Source organism: Pseudorasbora parva, chromosome 17 (genome assembly GCF_024679245.1).
Source record: "Pseudorasbora parva isolate DD20220531a chromosome 17, ASM2467924v1, whole genome shotgun sequence".
Taxonomy (NCBI): domain Eukaryota; kingdom Metazoa; phylum Chordata; class Actinopteri; order Cypriniformes; family Gobionidae; genus Pseudorasbora; species Pseudorasbora parva.
This window is the reverse complement of record NC_090188.1, coordinates 16,292,491-16,315,460: the sequence shown is the minus strand read 5'-3', so window position 1 is coordinate 16,315,460 and position 22,970 is coordinate 16,292,491. Positions and strand designations below refer to the sequence as shown.

Genomic DNA, 22,970 nt, shown 5'->3' with positions numbered 1-22,970 from the left:
AGCAAGCCTTATATAATGTTATGCATTTCTGAGTGAAACATACAAAGCCCTTAAGGGGACATGGTGATGAAAAAATATGAGATGGTAGGAAAAATAATGTGTAAATGCTTTTGCATTCAAAATTTTAGCATTTTGTGAAAAGTTTCACGTTACTATGAAATGTTTCTCAGGGAATGCAGAAGTTCTAGTGAAGGAAAAAAATGGGCAAAGGAAGGGAAAATAATATTTCAACTTTTCTGTTGCAAAAGTTTGTTGGAGTAATGCTAAGGTTTTGTGAGCAAATCAAAGGCATTGAAATGCTCCCATCTCATTTTTCCTTCATGTTCACTTAGGGGCTCTGCAGAAACAGGATATTCAACAATTAAAGAGGACAATTTTTAAAAGGAAGAACAACTTGTTACGGTTTGTCAGTGTTTGTAGTGTTGCTAGCAAGACAAAGATCTTCACTGATTAAAAAGTTGTTTTATTTAACAAATAAAGATAATAGATGTACAATGTGTGGATTTCCTTTATTTTGATATGTTGCTGCTAGACCCATTGTTTTTTTTAATAATGTAATGGCCTCTTTTTCCTAGCAGAAGCTTTAAAGGTGCTCTAGAATGAAAAATTGAATTAACCTTGCCATAGTGAAATAATAAGAGTTCAGTACATGGACATCACATACTGTGAGTCTCAAACACCATTGCCTCCTCCTTCATATGTAAATCTCGTGCATCAAAAACACCACGGAAAAATAAGTGCTTCCTAACATTAGGCCAACCGTGACGCAAGCGTTGGGGATCATTTATATGCACGCCCCCAACATTTGCATCTATCTGAACATGTTCCTTGCCAGGTGGAACTGACGGAGCCGAATCATCGGAACTGCAGATAAACAAACGACACTTGAGGATAGCAAAAAACGGCAGCTCTCATTGACACGTCACATTCAGGCTGTGCAGGAGACATGAGGACTTTTCATATGTCAACATGGTTGAGGTTTATTATCAGATACCACAACAATTTATTTCAAAACCGTTAGTTTGTTTGGCCCATTTCAAGCAAGCTTCGCTTAGCGTCTTAAACTGAAGAAAGGGGCAACTGTATTCCTGCAAGCAGTAAGTACTGATTTTATCCACTTATTGACTAGCTGTTTAAACAATTTCTGATTAAATTGAAAGTTTCTTAGAGACAGCATTGTACAGATAACGCAAGATGCTTACAGTAACAATAGGAAACTCAAAGTACCATACAAAACTAAACAGTGTGTCTAATGACAAAGGTTAATATTATTTTGTATTACAAAATACAACCGTAGATAGGTTGCATACAGATCGTTCACTTGATCCTTCTAGCAAACGTCACCTTTTCCACCATATAAGTTAAAACGACAGTCATTTGACAAGGCTATTAATTTAGTAGAAATGTAAGTTATATATTTCTATTTTTGAGAACTGAAGTAGGCCTGTGATGTTTTTGCATGCTTGTATTTCCGAGTACATCACAGTCACTGCGTAACGTTAGCCTACATTGTGACTAACATTATATAAACATGCAATATCGTTGACGAAAAAAGACAAATCTAAAATGTAGACTGAATGACACTATAGGCAGAACATCTCAAATGGAGATTGAAAAAATTAAGCTTATTTGTTTATTGGTGTTTTCAGATAATCTCCAAGCGAGAGAGAGCTTGCGTGCATATCGCTCTTACAAATAAGGCAAAAACAGAGCATTACATCCTAGGGACAATTTATAGGGTTGTAAATGGACCTGTAAAACTGTATCTGGACAATTTTTGCCCTTAAATAACCCACATACCCTCTATGTAGATATCAGAGAACAATTTAACATATTGTTTCAAATCATTAAACGGCACCTTTAAACTAATCTACAAGAAGAAAAAAAAGAAAAAAGAAAAGAAAACAATCACCGAACTAAACCCAAATCAGTATTTCATGTTCATGTATTTATTTTGCTAGTAGATAAATGCTATAATAATATAATAAAAAATGAACAAACTAAATAATACATGATGCTGTGTTTTGAGGGTTTTGAGTTGAGTTTCTAGCTCTAAATGTGTTAACGTATCATTCAACAGCCTTTTATTAAGGTGGTGTCTTGATCTCCCTGTGGTTAAACGTGCGAGACAAATAATTCATAAATATTCCTGTTACTGGATGGCACTAACCTGAACCTGTTTTAATAAAATGTAAACAGGTCATGAAGCATCATGTCCCCGGATGTTTATAGGGACACGCAGCATATGCTTATTTCCCACCAGCGACGTACAAAATGACTCAGTGACAGTCTGGGTAGGTTTCTCTTTAAATACAGCCTCTCGGTCCCTCATCTCATTATCCACGCATGGAGAGAGTGGATTAGAGCTGGCCCTGTCTCCCTTTCACATTTACCCAACATTCATTTGCAAAGATTTACAGTGGCAGACATATGGTAGAGTCTCCCTTGATCTGGTCCTTCTAAAACACAAGGCCACGAGAGCGCACTGGCCAATTGCATAGACAACCACGTTGTTTGCTCATGCAACAACTTGAAACCTCTTTGAAATGGCAAAATAAAGACTCTGAGCCGGCTAGCAGGTAACTGTGTCTGTGTGTGTGAGGGAGAGATAGCATGTGTGCGCTCCTTCTCTAGGAAGCAGCTCTTGGCTTTGGGCTGTCACAGTGTGTTTGATGCTCTCTCATCAGTATGCTCCATCCTGTGAACAGACTCAGGCTTCCCTCTCTAGCTTTAACACTCCAGAATTGTTCATGCACAATTTATATTCAGTGTGGGCGACAATGCCGTCACAATCCAGCCTTGGAACCACTCGAATGCTCTAAAACCTTCTCGAATTCTCTACTTGAAACTTAAAACTAAGTCTAACGAATATAAAAACGAACCTTGAGATGGTTGCACTGCATTCAGTACAAAATGTCAGCTGTGACAGATCATCTCATGTGTTAGAGTGTAATTTTAACCGCTTCTTTCAGTGGAAGAACTTATGTTGTTCTTGGATCACCATCACCATCATTATCATCAGGGTACAGATTTATGTTAGGATTTCATCCTATTAGAGATGTTATTAGTAATAATGTCTGTGATTATTTCCCCAGGCTGAATCTGTACCTGTAAGTAGGCCTGCTGGCAGCGCTGCACAAGCTGGTGGAAGGCAGGAGTGCGGAGGTGTGCGTGGATATGTGCAGGGTTTAACCTCTGCAGAGCCTCCATAATGATCTCCTGCAGGACAAACGGACTAAGAACACCTTTCGCTGCCCCCACACAAAACTGGTACACGTGGTTCACACCTGAGGAGAGAGGCAGAGGGAGGAAATGAAGGAAACATTCTAAAACTAAATGATTCTCTAATACATTGTATTTATGTTCTTTTCATTCTTAAGTTTTTAATTTATGATTCTGATTATTAATAATTTATTAATGTTTGATTATACATTATTTACTCATTTTTTCTAATATTTATTTTTTATTTATAGCTTGCCCCATTATGCTATTTTAAAGGTTCCTATTTTTGTTTTAGTGTCCTACAACAATATACATTGCACATCACCTCATTTCTCAAAGAGTTTGAAAATGGTAAGTATGAAGTATTTCCGTCTCTCTAAACCCCTCCTTCCTGTGAGCCTATTCTGCTCTGATTGGTCTTATGGCCCATTCTGTTGAGACTGGTCTACCGCTTATAGACAAAAACACCTATTATATATCTGAATTTCAGATCTGGAAGCTTCCTCAGTACTTGTATACAAAGTCATACGAACAACTTCAGGTTTTCGGTGTCAATTCCAGCAAAAGTCCTCATCCTTTTGAAGTGCATGCCAAGTGAATTCACAGCACTGAAAACAGCGTTTTCTCGACATGTCGGCAACACAAATCGAATTGTTCTAGGCCTCGGCTACAACAACAGTGTTTGAATGAAGGTAAAAGTAGACGTTAGGCTGGCATTATGCAAATGTATTACATTGTAACACGGGTATGTGACAGGAAGTGAGACTATAATTGGTGACGACTCGTTTCAGCAGTTTAGATTCGATTCTTACATTTAAGAGACAACTTATTTTATGAGGTGCTTTGAGCTTAAAACTTTGCAGACCTTTTACATATCACAGACAGCTATATTACACGCTGAATGAAAGGTAATATTTGAAAAAGCATAAAGGGAGCACTTTAAATTTAAATCCAAGTTCAAAATGCACTGTCAATATACAACCATTTCAATAAGCTGACTTCTGCCCTTTCTGGTTGTGTCTTGCCAAACAGTGCACTGCTTTGCTTGTTCTGTGTCCCTTTCTTCATAAACATAAAATGCAGTGAGCCCAAACGCCCAAGACGTCACACCTCGATAAATTATCAAAAAAGATAATCTGCATGAATAACTTATTTAATAAATCTAACTCAGATGGGATGCTTCCCAGAGGTCAAGTAATTTGAATTCTTTGTGTGGTGAAATGTAATTAGCATCGAAGCTTGTGTGAAATATCAAGTGAAATATCACCCACAAGTAAAACACAATATGTAGAAATGTTAAGGCAAACAACTTTGGAGGGCTGCATCTATGTTTGCATTTCCTGTGCATGTTGAGAAAATATAGAAGAAAGGGTCCCAAGTTTTTATTAAGAAAGGGCCAAATATAAAACTTGGGCCAAAAGTAAGTGATGCATTATATCCAAATTTATATTATAATATTCAATATTATAATAATCATCATCTCTACATTCAATTCAAAAATAAATAAATATATATATTAAAACAAAAAGATAAATTATAAATAAATGTGCAACTTAATTACACCAAGGTTATTTAGTATTTAGTTATTTAGTTCTCTTTGAACTGTAAGCATTACCAAATATATGGAATTAAATATTCCGATTAACAGCACTCTGATTTGTCGAGCTGCGTTTCAAGAGTGCTGATATTTAGTATAAAAAGCAATTGGAATGTTTCACTACATCCGTTTGTGTTTATGAATCATTTAACCCAGAATATCCCTTTAAAAGAAAAATGCAAAGAGTCCATTTCATTGCCATCTGATTAGGATGCAGATCCATCTCAGTGGGGACCATTAGCAAAGCAAGGCAAACAAGCCATTTCATAAGATGCCTAACCTGAACATTGCTAAATATTTTCTACTTCTATATTTTCAATTGTAACATTTAGCCCCATGAAAACTAGCAACATGCTGCAATCAGCATGGGATAAAGCTCAGGGAAAGAAGAAAGACATCGAGATGTCAATAACTCTGCTGGAGACGTGCTGTTAAATCACCTTGTCCGCTGAGCGCAAGGTAAACTGCCAACACATCATTTACAGTCTATTTCAGCTATTATAGAAGGTAACATGAAATAAAATGGGATTCTAGAAAACGTGTTTTTCCTAAAAGCCTTATTGCAAATATAAATGGGCATACCAAGGCGCGCAGCCAGGCCCAACAGCCATTTGACGTCTTCTGTGTACGGGGGGCTACGGGAAAAGTTGTTCGGGTGATCGTTGTGGGCCCTCCTTCCCAACATCTCCAAGGCCAGCATACCTAAATAAGGACAAGAACATTTCGCCATCAACACTCTGTACTGTACGACACTGTACTGATCAAGTATTGAAATGACACATGCACCCAAACATCCTAATCTCCAGGACTTATGAGTACTGATAAAACGGAAATCATGCCTTAATTAATATTTCTCACTGTGAGAGTTCTTTGTGAGTCCTGCAACATGGACACAACCGACCTCTCCCTCACCTTTCTTGATAATTAATCACCACAATTCAGGACCAGATGGATCCTAATGGGTGCAAAACAGCAACATAAGGACAGGCAAGCCATGCCCTAAAGGATCTATGTAATTAGAAATCAGGCGTCCTTACCGACTCTATATGCCGAGTGGAGGTAGTGCAGGCCCTGCTGGCTGATTGGTTGACTGTGCTGCTCGTCTTCCACAGGGAACGGTGCGCTGACCAGTGAGGTGGGCTGGGATGAGAGTCCTGGTAGAGAAGCCCCCTGAATGGCCTGGATGGTGGAGCCCGAGTGTACTCCTCCTGCTTGGCAAAAAAAGAGGAGAGGCTGTTAAGGAGTTTGTCTATGAATCTGCAAACTGTCCAACTGCCTTCTCAATAATCTCTGGTAAACTGGTAAGAACTGTAATTAACTTTTGTCTCCACCAAGTTTAAGGAGCAAATAATTACTTTGTTGCACTGGCCTTGAATTTTTTACTGACATCTAGTCTTGTTGTTTTTTGTTACCAATGGCATTGTAGAAATTTCTTGCAATTTCACCTCTGCTCTAGTTTGTTTAATAACCTAGCTTTCTAATAAACCTGGTATTGTATACTATGAATGTTGTTGGCTCTGTGACAAATTGGTGTCTCATTTGTAATTTGCTTTGGTTAAAATTGTCTTCAAGCTAAATTAATAAAATGTGATATTTGTCACCCATGATTAAATAATACTGATCTGACGTCTCACAATTAGATCCAATTTTGATTCAGGGAGTTACAATCCAATTTTAAAGTGATTCCTGATGCATGTAAATGTTGTCTTACTGACTGTTCTGTCATATATAGACACATTTTGTCAACGTGAGTTGCGTCTCTTAGACTTCCAGTGACAGAAGCCTTTATGCGCCACAATACAGCCAACTTTTTTGTTGGTGTGGTTACTGGAAAACAGAGGCCATTTACATTCCTTATGAATGAGCTATTAAGAAAGAATTGATGAGTTATTCTTAAACATTGTTTAAGTTCAGCAATAGTCACACCTGTATGGACTTCACATGACTCTTGCTTTCAGCACGCGAGATGTGAGCTGCCACTCACTGGTGATGCAGCAAACAGTAATACTAATAACTAGTAAACTAGTTAGTAAATAAGCATCAAACCAATTGTTTTTAAACCCCATATTTTTGTGTGTTCCCATATGTTAAATGAGGAATAGCTGTTTTAAATTCTATGTACGTTCACGCACATTTTAAATCTGAGGGGGAAAAAAGTACTGTTAATTTCTTGAAAATCTGTGTAAATTGTAAATGATAAATTGTTTATGATGGATGGATGCACCTATATACACCTAGGATTGTTTTGAGGGTCAGTAAAATCATGTGGTAATTTTCATTTTTTAAAGTGAATAAATCCTTTAAGGTGAAATTGGAATTCTACACCAAACTTGTCATCCTCACCTGCCACAGTAGTGCTAAGAGGCAGGGCTGCCTCTGCAGTATGGTATGGGTGGACAGCGATTTGAGTCATGGACGGCACTGGCACGCCAGGGAAAGTGACAGCAGTCGCTGCCATAGGAGGATGAGGGCCAGTGGCCACAGAAAACGGGTACTGAGCCCCAATAAAGGCAGGGTGCATTCCCTGAGAAGACAAACAGACGGTCTTAAAACCAGCTTGATACGCCTTCCTCACGTCATATACCTGCCGTTGAAAAATTAGAAGCCACAAAATAAGTTAAAACAAGGGCATAGATATAAAGATCATTACAAATGTATAAACAAACTGGTATGAGTCTCTCTCTATTTATATTCTGCCAGGAATGTTGTGCTATGCATCAATGACTGCCAAGTAAGCATCTGCATTAGTATTTAAATTTAGTATTTATTACCTTCAGTTAAAAGTAGACAAACAATATTACAGACTGAAATAAAAATGCTAAGCACAGGTAATTGAAACCCATAAATCATATCACTAGGAAATGAACAGAGCTCATACCTGTGGGTATGCTGCCCCAGAGACGGGGAAAACAGCAGGACGGGGGACATGTTGAAGTGGGTGTCCAAGATACTGTGGGGTGCAGACGGTGGGCAGATGGGTTTGGATGGTGGTGTAGGGATGCAGGCCTGCCGTGTGTGCCATGGCTGAGCCCGGCAGCGCATGCGATTGGTATATGGTGGAGCCGACGGAAATGACAGGTACTACGGCGGCTGCCGTAACGGTCGTAGTTACAGCCGAGACACCTGATGAATCCAAAACTCCGGTGTTATCCAGAATACCGCAGCCTCCCTCGGGTGCCGTTCTCCCTGCTCCACCATTGGCCCCGCAGCGACCAGACCCCTCTCGCTGGGCCCCCGATCCACCACCCACTGTTTGTTCGTACAGCCAATACCACTGGTGAGCCACCTCAAACAAGACCTCAGGATATACACCGCCACCCTTTGCAGCCTCCTCAACTGCCATGCAAGCTTTCTCTAGCATCACATTATCCTGAAGAGAGAACAGCGCACAAAGTGTTGTTTTAAAGCAACAAGCAGATGATTTTGATATTATTAGATTAAAAAAATGGTACAATGAATGCTGGACAATACCTGCTCCTTGCACTGCACCAGCGCTCTCTGAATCTCATTGGGGTTGAGGGCATGAGCGTGAGGCAGGCAGCTCAAGGCCAGCTCTGCCGCAGCACGCACCATGTTGGGATCCCGTGCTCGTGATGCACGGTCTGCGAGTGATGCCACCTCAGGAGGTGTGAGGTGGCCGTCCCAGCACTCCACCAGTATGTTGAGGGCAGCACTCCCAATCTCCATGGCTTGGCCTGTGCAAACACGACAGAGGAATTCAAAAATCAAACAAAAGGCAGGTTTGCCCACCCATTTGAAAAGTGAACAGCACGAATAAGACGCTACATCAGATTCTTGTCAGAATCCCTTCTAGACAAATTCACTTATATAGGGTTACCTTCTAAAACTAAATTTGCTTGTATAGGGGTTCCCTTCTAGAAACGACCACATTATGTTAGCTTCTCAACTGTGCAGCCCAGGGGGCCCATCTTAATAGCCTCCACTAGGGCCCGTCATTACTAAGTTACGCCACTGGCACACAGTATCATTATTTCTGTTACAAATATTCTTATTAGCACAGAAGTACTCAAATAAAAGTGTATAGCTTGGATAAAACACTGATGTCTACGAAAGCAATCAAATAACATTTCAAAAGTAACTTGGCACTTCAAATGACAATTATATCACTTAATTTTTTAATTAAAAGTGACTGTTAAAAATGTATGTAATTGAATCATTCATCTAAGAGATTTGTTCAAAAATACCAATTCAACCAGTATTGAAAAATGTGAAGTATTTAGGAGCATGTCATTGAATCATTCACCCAAACGTAGTTTAAAAAAAAAATCTGACTAATTAAACATTTTAAATAGACTGCAGCAATTAATATTTTTTCAGAACCTCTAGTAAATTAAGTTATTTTCTTTAGTTGTCTGTTCAGAATAGTGAGAGAAACGAGATCTCTGTTTGAAACAAAACAAAACATCCATCCGCCTGGAGAGATAAATTTACTGTAGTATAGTATTATATTTCTCCTTCATACTGAATTAAAACTCTAAAGCCAATGATATGAATTTTAAATATTACATTTGCATTTTAAGGGGATAATCATAAATCATTTTGAAGTTTGTTATCCCTGCAGATTACACAATTATCTCTCACCTGTAATCCAGGATACATGTGAGGAATATGTCCTTGACAGCCAGTTAGGAGACACAAAATTATGCAGGCCAAGGGCATACAGGCCAATCTCGAAGGCACACAGATGCAGGTTGCGGTGGGGTCCTTGGTGGCCACCACTGGCAGAGGGTTGAGTGAAAATGGAGGTGGAGCTGTTTCCTCCAGCTTTAATCAGCACAGTCTTGGCCAGCTCAAAGTAAAAATGGGCAGCTGCCTCAGATGGCTGGTTGGGCACGTGTGGAGCATGGCATTCAGGCCGGCGGCCTTTATACCTATAAAAAGAAAGAGATGATGTGTGTCATTTACAGCAGACGTAGGGGAACAGAGAAGCTGTGCTGACTATAGGGCTGCACGGTAAATCAAACCACAATCGCGATTTGGCTTATGTGTGATTATTAAAACGTAAATGCTGTGATTTTTGAAGAGTGGCTCTGTGATCAGAAGTCGACACTGCTCCATTTAAAAGCACTGTGAGAGTCGCTTAACGTGTTAGAAAAACAAAACAAAAAAGACAACGGTTAATAACACGTTTTAATGCACTTCATATCGTCAGTCAAGTGTTTCATATTTCCTTTTTGTGAGCTAATGTGGCTTATCATCCCAGAATGAGGCAGACAATTAATTATTTTATTATACAGTGATGAAGTCTTTGTCAATCAACAACACTGCATTTTAATATACTTTATTATTATGAAAACACCTGAGAAGGCTTAAAGAACTCAAATGCACCATATATTGACTCAGTCGTGTGTTGTCTTCATGTTACATCAAAGTGTTTCTAATTTTCTTTTTATTCAGCTATGCAGCGCTAGCGTCACATTATGGATAGGAACACACCGATCCGTTACACCATTACACCAAGTGTACGGTTTCTCAAAAAATTACTTTATTTTGCTGGAGTTTACTGCTGTAAATCGTGTTACTTTCTCCCGGGTGTCAGTGAGATCACAACACTAGACTAGAGATTGTATTGTTTTTCACACACAGTAATTGAAATTTTAAACTGTTAAGAGAAATGTCTCAATAAAATATTGCATAGATACACACTATGCGTCAATATATCTTCCCTTTGTGTTTTGAACTTCTCAATGTGGACGGAGTGCAGCGAGTTGTGAGTGCAGCGCGCTATGTTGCGGGATGCCCATACACGCTTATTATTCTACTCTTTTGCTTCATGCGCATCATTCTGCGCACAGGATGTGCATATGCTTTGAGCTGCTCTGTATTATAATACTTTTGCGCTATGAAAGATTATTAATAGCCTTTCTTGTTCTGCCCCATTTTTAATATGGTGCTGCCTCATTAAAAAGATGCGCTATACCATAAATGTAATAGGCCCGATATATTTACGTGTTTTTCATGAATTGTTGTTCCAAATTTTACCAGATTTAGAGATACACTTATTCACTTTTATGGTTTTCTTTATTTTTCCCCCAATAAATGTTTGTAACTTTTGCTGCTGAATTATTCACTAATCTAATTTATTCACCATCTAGTGAAAAGTAGTATTTGTGTCATTTTATATATATATATATATATATATATATATATATATATATATATATATATATATATATATATATATATATATATATATATATGAATTAATGACCCCCCCCCCCCCCCCCCCCGAACTATTACAATAAAAAAACACACAAAATATACTCATCAAATATGATAAAAACATAACAAAAATTCAGCAAAATAATCACCCTGTTTGAAAAGGGATAGGTAGAAGCCCTAGGCTTATCAAGAACTACCCCCAGTTCATTACAAAAAAAAAAAAAAATCACAATCTAACAAGATGAATCAAACATACTATTTTAAATAAAAAATAAATAGAACAAAAGACAAACACAACTCTGATTTACAGCCTACTTTGACATAATATTAAGCTAAAGTAGGACAAACAGGAGCAAACTTTCAGCAGCATTAACAACTATTTTAATCTATCACTATCATTCCCCACATCTGTACTTGTCAAAAATAAATAATTTGAACCTTTTTTTAAATTGAAACATATTTACACTTTGTTTAATAAATTAGTTCAGACCACTCCACAAAAGCACCCCACAAATCAAAATACACATACTTTTAAGCTTTGTCCAAGCCTTCTTGTTTCAAAATCAGATCCCCTCTCAAATTTTTCTTTATAATGAAGTCTGTATTTAGTAGATTGTGTTAAACTCACAAAAGAGTGATTATCAGTTCAACAGACTGAGGTATAGAAATTCTACATATAATTCTTAAACAAAACTACATTGGTATCGGTTTAGTATTTTTAATATCGGATCGGAAAAAAATGGTCTCGGTGCATCCCTAATTATGGATTTCCTGAAAATGTCTTTTACTTTTTACTAATTACTTCTCTCTGAGGCAAATGAGGCATTTCTGGTCAAGAGCGCCCTCTGGCCTCCAATATGAATGAAACATGAGTGTGTTTAGCACCCAGCAGTGCTCACTCCATCCTATATAATATGGAATAAGATTTTTTATATATTATATATATATATATATATATATGTATATTTGTGCTTGTATATTATGACTAATAATAATTTATTATGATTGAATTATTGATTAAATTCTGATTATTATTGCTAATAATATACTGTGTGTGTGTATATATATATATATATATATATATATATATATATATATATATATATATATATATATATATATATATATATATATATATATATATATATATATATATATATATACACACACACAGTATATTATTAGCAATAATAATCAGAATTTAATCAATAATTCAATCATAATAAATTATTATTAGTCATAATATACAAGCACAAATATACACACACTTTTCATCTGTAAAAAATAATAATTCGCATTTTAAAATTGCATATCAAAATTTTAACCAGAATAAATCGCATTTAGATATTTTCTCCAAATTGTGCAGTCCAAGCTGACTCTCAAGTAAAACAAATGATTTAGTCAATGAACATCTACTAAATTAGAGATTGTTTGTTGAGGGCTCAAAAAGAGATGTTGCTGTACAAGCACCTAAAAAACAAGACCAAATCCTCATAAGAGGCAATGAGGGCAAAAAAGACAGGTTTGTCTCACCTGCTGGTGTCAGTACTCTTGGCTCTGGCTCCTCCTCCAGCTCTGCGCGAGCCGCTGGATGACGATGAGCCCAGTGAATCAGAGGAAGAGCTGCTAATGCTGTCACTGTCCTGGCCTCTCCCCCAGGAAGCAGCTGTCCAACCCCCTCGAAGTGGGCGTCGACTAAGAGTAGGAGAGCTGTCTGAAGTGGTCTCTGGAGCACTGCTGTCAATGCTTGCCATGCCTACATTTGAAATATCAAAAGTAATTACAAACAATATATATAAAAACTATTTAAACTATAATCTTTGCATTGATCTATGACCTCTTTTTACATAAAAATGAAGTGCACAGGTGCTGCATCAAATAATCTCTTCTATCTATCTAATTAACAAACCCACTGTCCCCTACCAGTGTGTTTCTTTTTCTGCCGTACAGGTGATCCCCAGCAGCGTGTGCCGTATGCCCCACGGCCCCCCAGTGCCAGACGACTGGGCACAGTGCCCTCAGGCTTGAAGGGTGCAGCTTCGCTCTGCTGCTCACAGGAGGTCGACTGCGCACCCTCTGCCAAAAAGAATGATATATAAAAAATTAAAAAAATTAACTAGGTTGCTAAAAAGTCCACAAAGACTAACATTTCAGTAGTGAATTTCCCTCTGAAATTGAAGTGTCTACCACAACACTTTGGTGGATGTGGTTTACCTTGATCTCTGTTGTCAGAGATGCCCTCTCCCGTTGCTGTGTTCTGAACTCCGCCAGCCGCCAAACCTCCCTGCTGCCCTGTTGCTCCCCCGCCGGTCACGCCCTGCACAGCAGCTGATGTTGCTGAAGGGGTGTGCTTTGACACTCCCCCCGTGGCTCCGCTGGCACCATGGGTGGCGTGTTTGGATGGGCTCTTTTGGCTGCTGGTAGCTGGTTTGCTAGAGTAAAACGAGCTCAGAGTCTGAGGCTTATGGGTCTGGCTCTCACGGTCAAGGAGTTTGTCCAGAATCTACACAAGGATGAAACCAGACATTAATCTAAGTGAGCTTAAGATAATTTAAAACGTAAAAAAAAAACAAACAAAAAACGTTTGAACAGTCCTCTGAAGCCTTACTGTGTGTTCACACCGCCGGCAGCAAGAGTGTCAAGGTGGCTGGAAGTCAATTCATTTTCAAGCGAAAGTGGCGCGGCACACTTTATGTATTGAGCTATGGTAACTTTATGGTAATGTGCTATGACCCGGTCTGATGGCAACCAATTGAAATGTAGAAGTGCTCCGATTGAGCAAAATCCAGAGAACGCAGTCCTTTAAACTTTGGTTCTGACCACATTAGTTCCCAAGCAAAATGGAGGAGAAGCAGATCGTTGCTGCGCAGGTTTCCCTATCATTTACGACAATATCATTCATAGTGATGTGTAATTTGTTAAGAAGGCCCGCAACACTATTTTATAAGCGCTAGAAATGTTTTTCAGCAGGAATGCAATTCATTCTTACTTTCACATTTAAACGATTTCATGAGGTTAACTTATACCCAGCTTGTGTTCAGTCTGCTAATCAACATGCTTGCTTGCTTGCTTGCTTTGCAGCCCCTTTAAATTGTTTTAAAAAGAGACCAAGCATTCGATCTACGTCAGAGTGCCAGTGAATCTTTCTAAAGCGTCATTGGCGGATGGCCAGAGCAAATTTTTACTCTCTCGCCGGCAGCGGTGTGAACGCAGTTATGATAGCTGAAATCTACTATGTATTTTAGCTGATGTATATTAGATAAATATCTTCAAAACACTTGCCTTTTTAAGCTTGCTTTGGTCATCTTTATAGGTGATCATTAGTGCTAGAGCCAAGTCTCCTTTTTCTCTCCGTGTACCTTCACACAGTAGAGGATGCTCTGCTTCACTGACTGTTGTCTTCATACCTGACAAAAAAATAATGAGAGAAATGAGAGACAATTGAAACACAGAGAGAAAATATATCTTTAACAAAACATATTAGTGCTGGTTGGTTTTGTGTCTTTTTACATAAATTGACTCTTACCAAGAGCTGCAACAGCAGCCTCAAATCCCAGCTCCTCATCACCAGGCATTTCATTGTTACGGTTTCGGCTAGGAGGTCGAGAGCCTGTGGGAGAAACCACTGCAACAGGCAAGTGATAGGAAGAAATATGAAAAATGAGCATGGGGATTTTGGGAGCACTTTTTTAAAATGGTGTGAAAAGGTAGACGTGTGACTTACCAGGGGTGCAAAGTACGTCAAATATGAAGCTCGCCAGCATGAGAGGCAGAACTGGCCGATAGTCACAAAAGTTTCCATCCCGGAGCTGCTCTGCTCGGTCCCTTATGGAAGTCATTTCAACAAGACCCAGAGGAATCTTCTTTAGGAGAGCCACCACCTCTGACTCCTGATATGCCAGCTTCACCTAACACAAGAGCATAGAAATTTTTAATTCTGGGACTCAAAATACTCCACTACATCTTTGAAAACAGGCAACAAAACCTTTCATTGTTTTATTAATTTGTGGTTTGTGTTGTTATATTGGGTGTTAATATAAGTGCTCAAATCTCTGCAATTTGTGTATGCCTTGTTTGCTAATGTTAATCTACTGTATATTATTTACTTTTTATATTTATGTTTGAATACATACATGTAATGTAAATAGTTTTATAACACTAACAAACAATAATATTAAGCATTAAATATTGAACATTTTGAAAATAACCCCTGATAGCGCAGGCTTCCTATTTGGACAAAACCAGACACATCCCTAACAACAAACTACATTGTTGTACTAGTATATCACCAGATTTATAAGATTAACATCTGCTTTACCTCCAGAGCTTTAGTAGAAGCCGGTGGTCTCTGCAGCTCCAAGGAGAACATGCCAGTGTTGAAGGCCAGGTTATGGAGCTCCAGCCTTTCACTCAACACAGTCAGCAGAAAGGCTACTTTAGACAGGGTGTTAGTGGCCACCTGTGTCTGTTTACTGGTTGACACCTTACTCTTTTTACCCTAAACAAGACAAGGAGAGATTTAAAGGTGGCCATCAGTATTGTTTGTCACAGCTGAAACTTCTATGAAAGCAATGAAAAAGTGTATTTAAGTACCTTTGTTTGTGGTTGCTCCACCTTCAGGTCGGGGGGATTAGACAGAAGATCTCGCGCAAGTTCAACAGCCAGTCGGCAAGCGTCATTACTGTAGCCGTGAGCGTAGAGAGCCTCAGCACAGGCAAACAGTATCTGCAAAACACCATTATCCCATTGAAAACTTTTTTTAAATGATCTGCAATTAAATTATTTAAAACAATTCAAGATTGTGGTCAAATCATGAAACATTTTATGGACAGTTCCAATACTTGTTTATGATTGGCTGAGAACATTTATCTATACACATAATTTTGAATTAATCCAAAATAATTTAATTAATTATTCTGTAAAGTTAAACATTTTTAAAATGACAATTTTTAACAGAAGCTTTTCTAACAGAAGTTATTAGAATATGGGGGGTTCACCTCCATCCTGCCCTCCTGCTCCAGAGGTTTAATCCCAGCAAAGATGTCTGGCTCTTCCTCATGGTTACCATCTGCAACCCCTCTATCCGCTCCCTCTTCTGAGGCAGCACTAAGATAGTAGGCTTGATAGTCATCTTCACCGACAGCATCTCCGCCTGCTGCTGCCTCAGCCGCCTGAGGTCCTGGGGCCACTGAAGCTCCGCTTCCATCTCCATCTCTGCGGCCTCTCTGAGCCTTGCTGGGGAGTGACGCACAGGGCCGAGCATCGTCTACAGGGTCCTCGTCTCCTCCGGTCTCATCCAGGTCTGCCTCCACCTCCACCTCTTTCTCCATAGCTACCACTACCGGGGGTGTAATGGAGCTCTCCTTTGAAAAGCAGGCATGGGCATCAGCAGCAGAGGGCATGCCAGCATGCGCCACATGTTTAGTCTCAAAGGCGCGCTCTTTTGAAACGTTACTGTTGCTGTATTTGAGTGGCTCACGGAGCAGTGGGCTGGGTGAAGGCAACATCTCAGGAGGAGGAGGAAGGAAATCGAAGGTGTTGCAGGCCTCCGCCCCGAGCGCCAAGCTGGAGCCATCATCGAGACTTAGCTCTGCCATGTCAGGCTCTAGAGAGCTGTCCTCACTGCTGGTTCGCCGCTTTGCACCAGGGTGTTTCCCACTGACGCCACTCGAACTTCCACACGTGCCTTTGTTGCTCTGCGTTAGCTTGGCCTTACTACCAGCTGACGGGGAGGAGCTGCTGGCTTTATACATGCCTTTACCTCCCTCCTGAAGTGAGAGCGAGACCCTGCCACCCAGACAAACCAGCACGCCTCCGCTGTTCACACCAGACACTCCTTTCCTCTTGCTCACAATGGTCTCCTTAGGGCGGACAGCCACCTCCTGCTGGGGAAGATGGGAGTTGCTCCTTGACTTATGTTCAGAGGAAGTACCTTCTGACGCTCCACTGCGAGCTCCTTCTCCTAATTCCCCGCTGGTCCCAGCTTTAATTCCCCGCTGCTGCTGCACTGCCCTGGCCCAACAAAATGAGGCGATTTTCTTATCTGCACTGCAATAGGTGATGCCAGGTAAAGGGTAAGCCACTTCCCAGTTGAAGTAGCAGCACTCAACAGCTGGTTTGAATCCCTGGAAGAGTTTGTCCAGAGACTTGCGGTGCTGCCCTCGTTTTACTATCTCTATTACCTTCAGGTGCCACTGCTTCAGCTGGGCGGCAAGCTCCAAGCGCCTGAGGAATCACAAAAAGGGAAAAACATTAGCTTACCTAGCCACAAATCTTTAATTTGAGGAATTCTAGATCAACATCACAAATAAGAATCACTAGTTCTTTAGAGCTAAACCTGCTGCACTAACTTGCTTACCTCTGAGGACTCATGGTAGGGTCTAGAACTGCCAGTCTCCATAAGACAACCATCTCATCACACATACTTGCACATGCATGTGCCGCAACCTCTGTTTGCCCATTACTGCGACCTGTGTGCCCGCTGGCACTGCTGTGAGAGGCGGATGTCCTCACACTGTACCACCAACCAATGATCTGGAGGAAGAACAAAGAGCAGTAGAGCATCATTAAAATAATCCAATATTAAGCATATAGAGTCAACAACAAAATATTTAAATTCCTTCCAAAATAAAATAAAAATTTATTTGTGCCTGGTTTGAATGCAGGCACAAATGTGACAAGTGTTGGCAACAGGATGATGCAATTTTTTACACTTGAAACTGTCACCCTGGTTTGTAAACTGTGACCAAGTCAGGTTTGGTACCTGTTCGTGGGTGAGACACTGTTCAGTGAGGATCTCTAACAAAGGTGCAGCATTGCTGTCTCTCCTCTTAAACATCTCTCTGACGATGGACAGAAGGTTCCAGATGCCCTCTGGCTCTCTACCTCGCAGGGGCCTCAATAGACAAGCCCATTCAGCAGCTGCTGGTGGCTCAGTGGACGACAGGTACATGGAGTTCACATCACTGAGAACAACAAGTGACAAAATGAACAGTTAGTTATGTTTGTGCTCCCTATAAGCCAGTTATTTATATATTTTGCAATAGTGTGTTAGTAGTTAATATCAGTTTACATTTTTAAACATTTATTTTGCCATTAATTCTAATGTTTGACAACAGCTGTTTAATCTACACGGAGATCTAATCTCACCATCATCGAGTCCTTCTTAGATCCCACTTTATATTAGGTGGCCTTAACTACTATGTACTTACATCAAAAAGTAAGTACAATGTACTTATTGTGTTCATATTATATTACAAAACACGTTTGCTAATATTGAGTTGGGATACGGGTAAAGTTAGGGACAGGTGTGGTGGTGTGTGGGTAAGTTTAAGGGTAGGTTTAGGTGTAAGGGAAGTGTCAACAGTGCAATTACAAATGTAACTACAGAAATTAATTACAGATGTTATTACATGCAGGTCATTTTGAAAATGTAAGTACAATGTAATAACATCTATGTGCACAATTAGTCCATTTTATCAAATTATTAATTACAATGTTAGTACATAGTGGTTAAGGCCACCTAATATAAAGTGGGTCCCCGTCTGGTATTACATGAAGAAACTGAAAAAACAGAGAAAAAAATCCACAAGAACTGCGACATCTCTTTACACAAGATGCTTGAATAAAACGCTCCCTCCGAAGCTTCGGTATTGATTACTACTGAAGCTTAAAAAATGGTATTCCGACTAGCCCTAATATTTTATTTCTGAAGGATCATATGACACTGAGACTATATAAAGCCTGGAGTAATGGTTGATGAAAATCCAGCTTCGGATCACAGAAATGTATTATATTTTAAAGTACTTTAAAATAGAAAACCACTATTTCAAATTGTAATAATATTCAACATATTACAGTTTTTTCTGTATTTTTGATCAAATAAATTCAGACTTGATTATCGTAAAATACATCTTTTAAAAACATTAAAGCCCCAAAACCCAGCTCAGCTATGCCTGGTTGGAAAATACTGATTCAGAATACAGGATTCAGGAATGGGTGATACACTGTAGGTAGTACCAGTCTGTTTGCCTTTACCTAAACACAACCGGTGAAGGGCCACAGAACTTGTGAAGGGTCTTCTTTATGTTGTCACTGAGGGTGGACTCATCTAGATACCAGGTGCTCTGGTCAGAGGCTGAAGGGCCAGCAGTAGGATCTGTTGAATCAATCGTCAAAAAAGAACAAGGAGGGTTTACAAGGTCTGCGTATATTCACAGAAAAATATCAAATTCATAAATTAATTATTTGTTGTTTGTAGGTCAGTATATACCCGGGGCTCCACAAACAGTGTTAATAGCGGTAGACTGGGAGGAAAGAAGCTCATCCAAAAGACGCTGAGCTGTCGGCAAGATCTACAGATACAAAACCATAAATCACAATAAAGCCCATTTAATGTTTAATATAATGTTGTATACATGTAGATTATGATGGCATAATACATAGTCTCTTTGAAAGAAAGAAAAACATTAGCATTTACAGCTTAATTATTATTGGTAATTGTTTTCAGCCTCATACTGTACCAAGAATTTACAGAATCACACCAAAGCCATGACCACAGAACTGTGATACAAACCAAACTGTGATAAATCTGAGCCGTCACACTCTAATATGGACAATGAGGCCAATGTGTGCAATTCACCACAGTTATTTAGGGCTGTGCAAAGACACTTTACAGTTCAGAGAAGCCATGGGCAACAAGACCATCTCAATTTACAAGAACAAATAAAAAAAAAATGCATGCCTCACCTGCTGTGGGAGTTCACTGATGAGGTATTGTGCAAACTTCTGGAGTTGATCCCGCTGTAATCTGGACAGGGACTCTGATACAGGTGCTCGAAGACACACCGCAGAAGCCTATAGCCAAACACATGCCAAGAGTCACTGATATTTGTAGCTGGCCGACATACATAACTGAAATAAAGCTTCAGTGCTTGAACCCCTACCCTCTAGTGCAAACTAAACCGAGAACAGGCTGCTCATTAGCAAACACTGTGCATTTCTAATGTGTCTGGAGGCTTTGATGCCTTCAGGTGGCTGTCCCAGTGTGCCATCACCTCCAGCACGTGTCTTCACAATGAGCAGAAAACCCCTCATTTGCAATTTGCCCATACATAATATATGAGCTCCAGATAGACATGCTTTGAGCCGATCAGAGCTAATTCTCTCTTTAGCTCATAGTGAGATTATTAAAGGGAATGCAGAATGTCCTGTGGGGGAAGCATTGTGAACTACTGGAGTGAAATGTGGCTGTTTGAGAGATGGAGGACAGGGAGAGAGATGATATGGATAAAGGACAGACGTGGAGAACTGCACTGAGGAGGATAAGGAGGACGGAAACGTTTAGGATTCCTGGACAACACAGCCCAGAATGACTGAGTGCTGGATTAGCCACGTGGCTGAAAGTCTAACTATGAGAGACCAAATACTTCCATACACAATATCAACCGACCCCTCATACATTTCACATAAAATGGGTATTAACTTTTTAATCTTATTAACCCCAATCCTAATTATGATGATATTTTTAATGAGGGGACTCCCATCCCTCCCAAAATATAAAAGGGATATATAATTTTAATCATTAAAAACCTATTTATTAAGTGGAAGAAATGCATAATAGTAAAAATTAACTAGAACATAAGGCCTTCCTGTAGCTCATACAGTAGATCATGGCGCTAGCAACTATAGCACTATGGGTTGAAATCCCAGGGAATGCATGAATAAAATAATAAAAACGTATAGCTTAAAAGGTTAGTTCACCCAAAAAAATGAAAATTCTGTCATTAATTATTCACCCTCATTCATTCCAAACCATCAGACGTTTATTCATTTTTGAAACACCAATGAAGATTTTTGATGAAATCTGAGAGCTCACTGACCCCTCCATAGACAGCTAATTAACTAACATTTCCAAGGCCCAGAAAGGTAGTAAATACATCTAATATAAATACATTGTTAAATATAGCCTTATTTTTATGAAGCGACGAGACACTTTTTGTGAGCAAAAAAACTAACAAAAATAACTTTATTCAACAATTTCTTCTCGTCTGTGTCAGTCTTCCATGCTGTCAACATAGTAAACACAGTCCTGTGCTTTCGAGTTACATTAGAGCTATGCCGGAATACCATTGGTCAATGCTGTTCACATGAGCACTATGACAAGGCATGCATGCTGATGCAGGAGCTGGCCAATGTAAACTGCATAGAAAACTGACACAAACATGAAGAAATTGTTCAATAAAGTCGTTGTATTGATGAAATCTGAGTCGTTGTATTCAGATGATTAGGTTAATAGCTCGTTTAGAGAACCTTTTCATGATATGCTAATTTTTTGAAATAGGAATTTTGGGTTTTCATGAGCTGTATGCCAAAATCATCAGTATTAAAACTATAAAAGACCTGAAATGTTTCAGTTGGTGTGCAATGAACCTAAAATATATGAAAGTTACATTTTTATCATTACATTATGGAAAATAATGAACTTTTATCAGATATGCTAATTTTTTGAGAAGGACCTGTACAGTAAATGGCAAATGTGAAAGTCACAAAAACTGGCTAGAAGACAGCATTCCAGCAAAAGGTTCCCGTAATTACGCTGGTGGTTACTATTCCAAAGCAGTTTAGGGAAAGTGATGTTCATTTTGGTTAAGTTTAGGAGCCTTTATAATGTTTTCAAATTAGGTCAGTTAAAATGCTTTTTAATCCAAGTTGTAATCAGCATAATTAGTATGGTGAGATGCAATTTGAGCTGTGAGGACAGTCTGACAGCTCACTACATTTGAAGAAAACCACACAAGCCCACTCAAGTAGTTAAAGGGCACAGCTATGATGCAGAATGAGAGGTCTAATAACCGACACAAAGTTTATCGCTGGTGCATGCCTTTCTAGCCCCTATTTATAGACTATAATATAATAATCCAGTAGTATCAATGAATGTTTGAGTCTGTATTTTTCTTGATGTCATGTTCTGCTAAGGATTTAGAAAAAGTCTACAAGAAATTCATTATATTTTGTGACAGTCTCTGCGATCGTGTCGAGTAGGTGGGGTAAATGTCAAGCCAGGAGCATTTGAAGTTCAGGCTGTGATGTATGAAAGTGATAGGTAACCTCATCAGTCACCAGCCTCAACACACAAAGGAGCAAATTAAGAGATTCTGCAGCAAAACTATGATTTACTGAAATGCTTATGTGGCTGATAAAGGTCTCGTAGCATAACAGAACCAATAATATATGGTTCATTCAATTCTCACAATAGCAGAATAGACACTAGAGCTGTTTACAACACAAAGGAATGGACAATGATGGTAAATGCATTAAAATTAAACACTTTTACCCAAGAAATGGTTAAGATACACGTAACCTACAGATATGGTCAAGTTTCCTTTTGCACACATTACCTAAAGAGTTTCATTCTCATGCTTTTTAATTTACTTTACTAAAACATTTAATTATTATAAACAAATAAATGCAATGGAGTTCTAGCGACAGCTATAAGAAACTAAAGGGGGAATTGTGTATTTGATATGTACAACAAAACCAAACCACGCAAGAAAAGTTTATGCAAAATAAGTATGTTATAATTTCCCCCAACGGCAGTAAACAGAAGACAAAGCTCACATGCAAATGCTAAACGCCACCCACGGCCCGGGCCACCGGGTCTATCTGACTGTGGCAGGCCCTCCTACGGGGGAGTGGGATATCACAGCAGTGCAGATCCTTCCCTCCACCCTCCTGACTCCACAGGGAGGCATCAAACCTAATCAAAAGCTTCTCAGTGCTCTCACGCCCACAGTCACTCCGCACTGATAGAAACCTAGAGACAGATCGTGCATGTGCCGTACGTGAAATCTTCCCCACAGATATGTCCATTTGAACCAGGCTATTGTGCGTATTCAAATTCATGTGTATATGTTGTTCTGAGACAGTGAGAACTGTTGCCTACAGTAGGGACTTAAGATTTAGATCT

At 39.3% G+C, this 22,970-nt stretch overlaps 1 protein-coding gene across 10 annotated transcripts in view; it reads right to left on the bottom strand.

The window, feature by feature from the left end:
• Window positions 1-22,970, bottom strand: part of zswim8 (zinc finger, SWIM-type containing 8) — a 36,762-nt gene that overhangs the window by 1,755 nt on the left and 12,037 nt on the right. For 2 of the 10 annotated variants that reach the window (XM_067422432.1, XM_067422435.1), the window contains 21 exons: window positions 19,751-19,858; window positions 19,275-19,356; window positions 19,040-19,160; window positions 17,766-17,967; window positions 17,361-17,536; window positions 16,000-17,227; window positions 15,596-15,727; window positions 15,321-15,500; window positions 14,727-14,910; window positions 14,529-14,627; window positions 14,285-14,409; window positions 13,217-13,505; window positions 12,926-13,078; window positions 12,536-12,758; window positions 9,422-9,711; window positions 8,291-8,514; window positions 7,698-8,189; window positions 7,163-7,403; window positions 5,857-6,030; window positions 5,402-5,521; window positions 3,109-3,287 (listed from right to left, as the gene is read on the bottom strand). In XM_067422432.1, the coding sequence (XP_067278533.1) occupies window positions 3,109-3,287; window positions 5,402-5,521; window positions 5,857-6,030; window positions 7,163-7,403; window positions 7,698-8,189; window positions 8,291-8,514; window positions 9,422-9,711; window positions 12,536-12,758; window positions 12,926-13,078; window positions 13,217-13,505; window positions 14,285-14,409; window positions 14,529-14,627; window positions 14,727-14,910; window positions 15,321-15,500; window positions 15,596-15,727; window positions 16,000-17,227; window positions 17,361-17,536; window positions 17,766-17,967; window positions 19,040-19,160; window positions 19,275-19,356; window positions 19,751-19,858 (5,022 nt within the window). Of the gene's footprint in view, window positions 1-3,108; window positions 3,288-5,401; window positions 5,522-5,658; window positions 5,775-5,856; window positions 6,031-7,162; window positions 7,404-7,697; window positions 8,190-8,290; window positions 8,515-9,421; window positions 9,712-12,535; window positions 12,759-12,925; window positions 13,079-13,216; window positions 13,506-14,284; window positions 14,410-14,528; window positions 14,628-14,726; window positions 14,911-15,320; window positions 15,501-15,595; window positions 15,728-15,999; window positions 17,228-17,360; window positions 17,537-17,765; window positions 17,968-19,039; window positions 19,161-19,274; window positions 19,357-19,750; window positions 19,859-22,970 lie in introns of those variants that run through there. The other 8 variants (XM_067422433.1, XM_067422436.1, XM_067422437.1 and 5 more) reach the window with 6 other exon arrangements.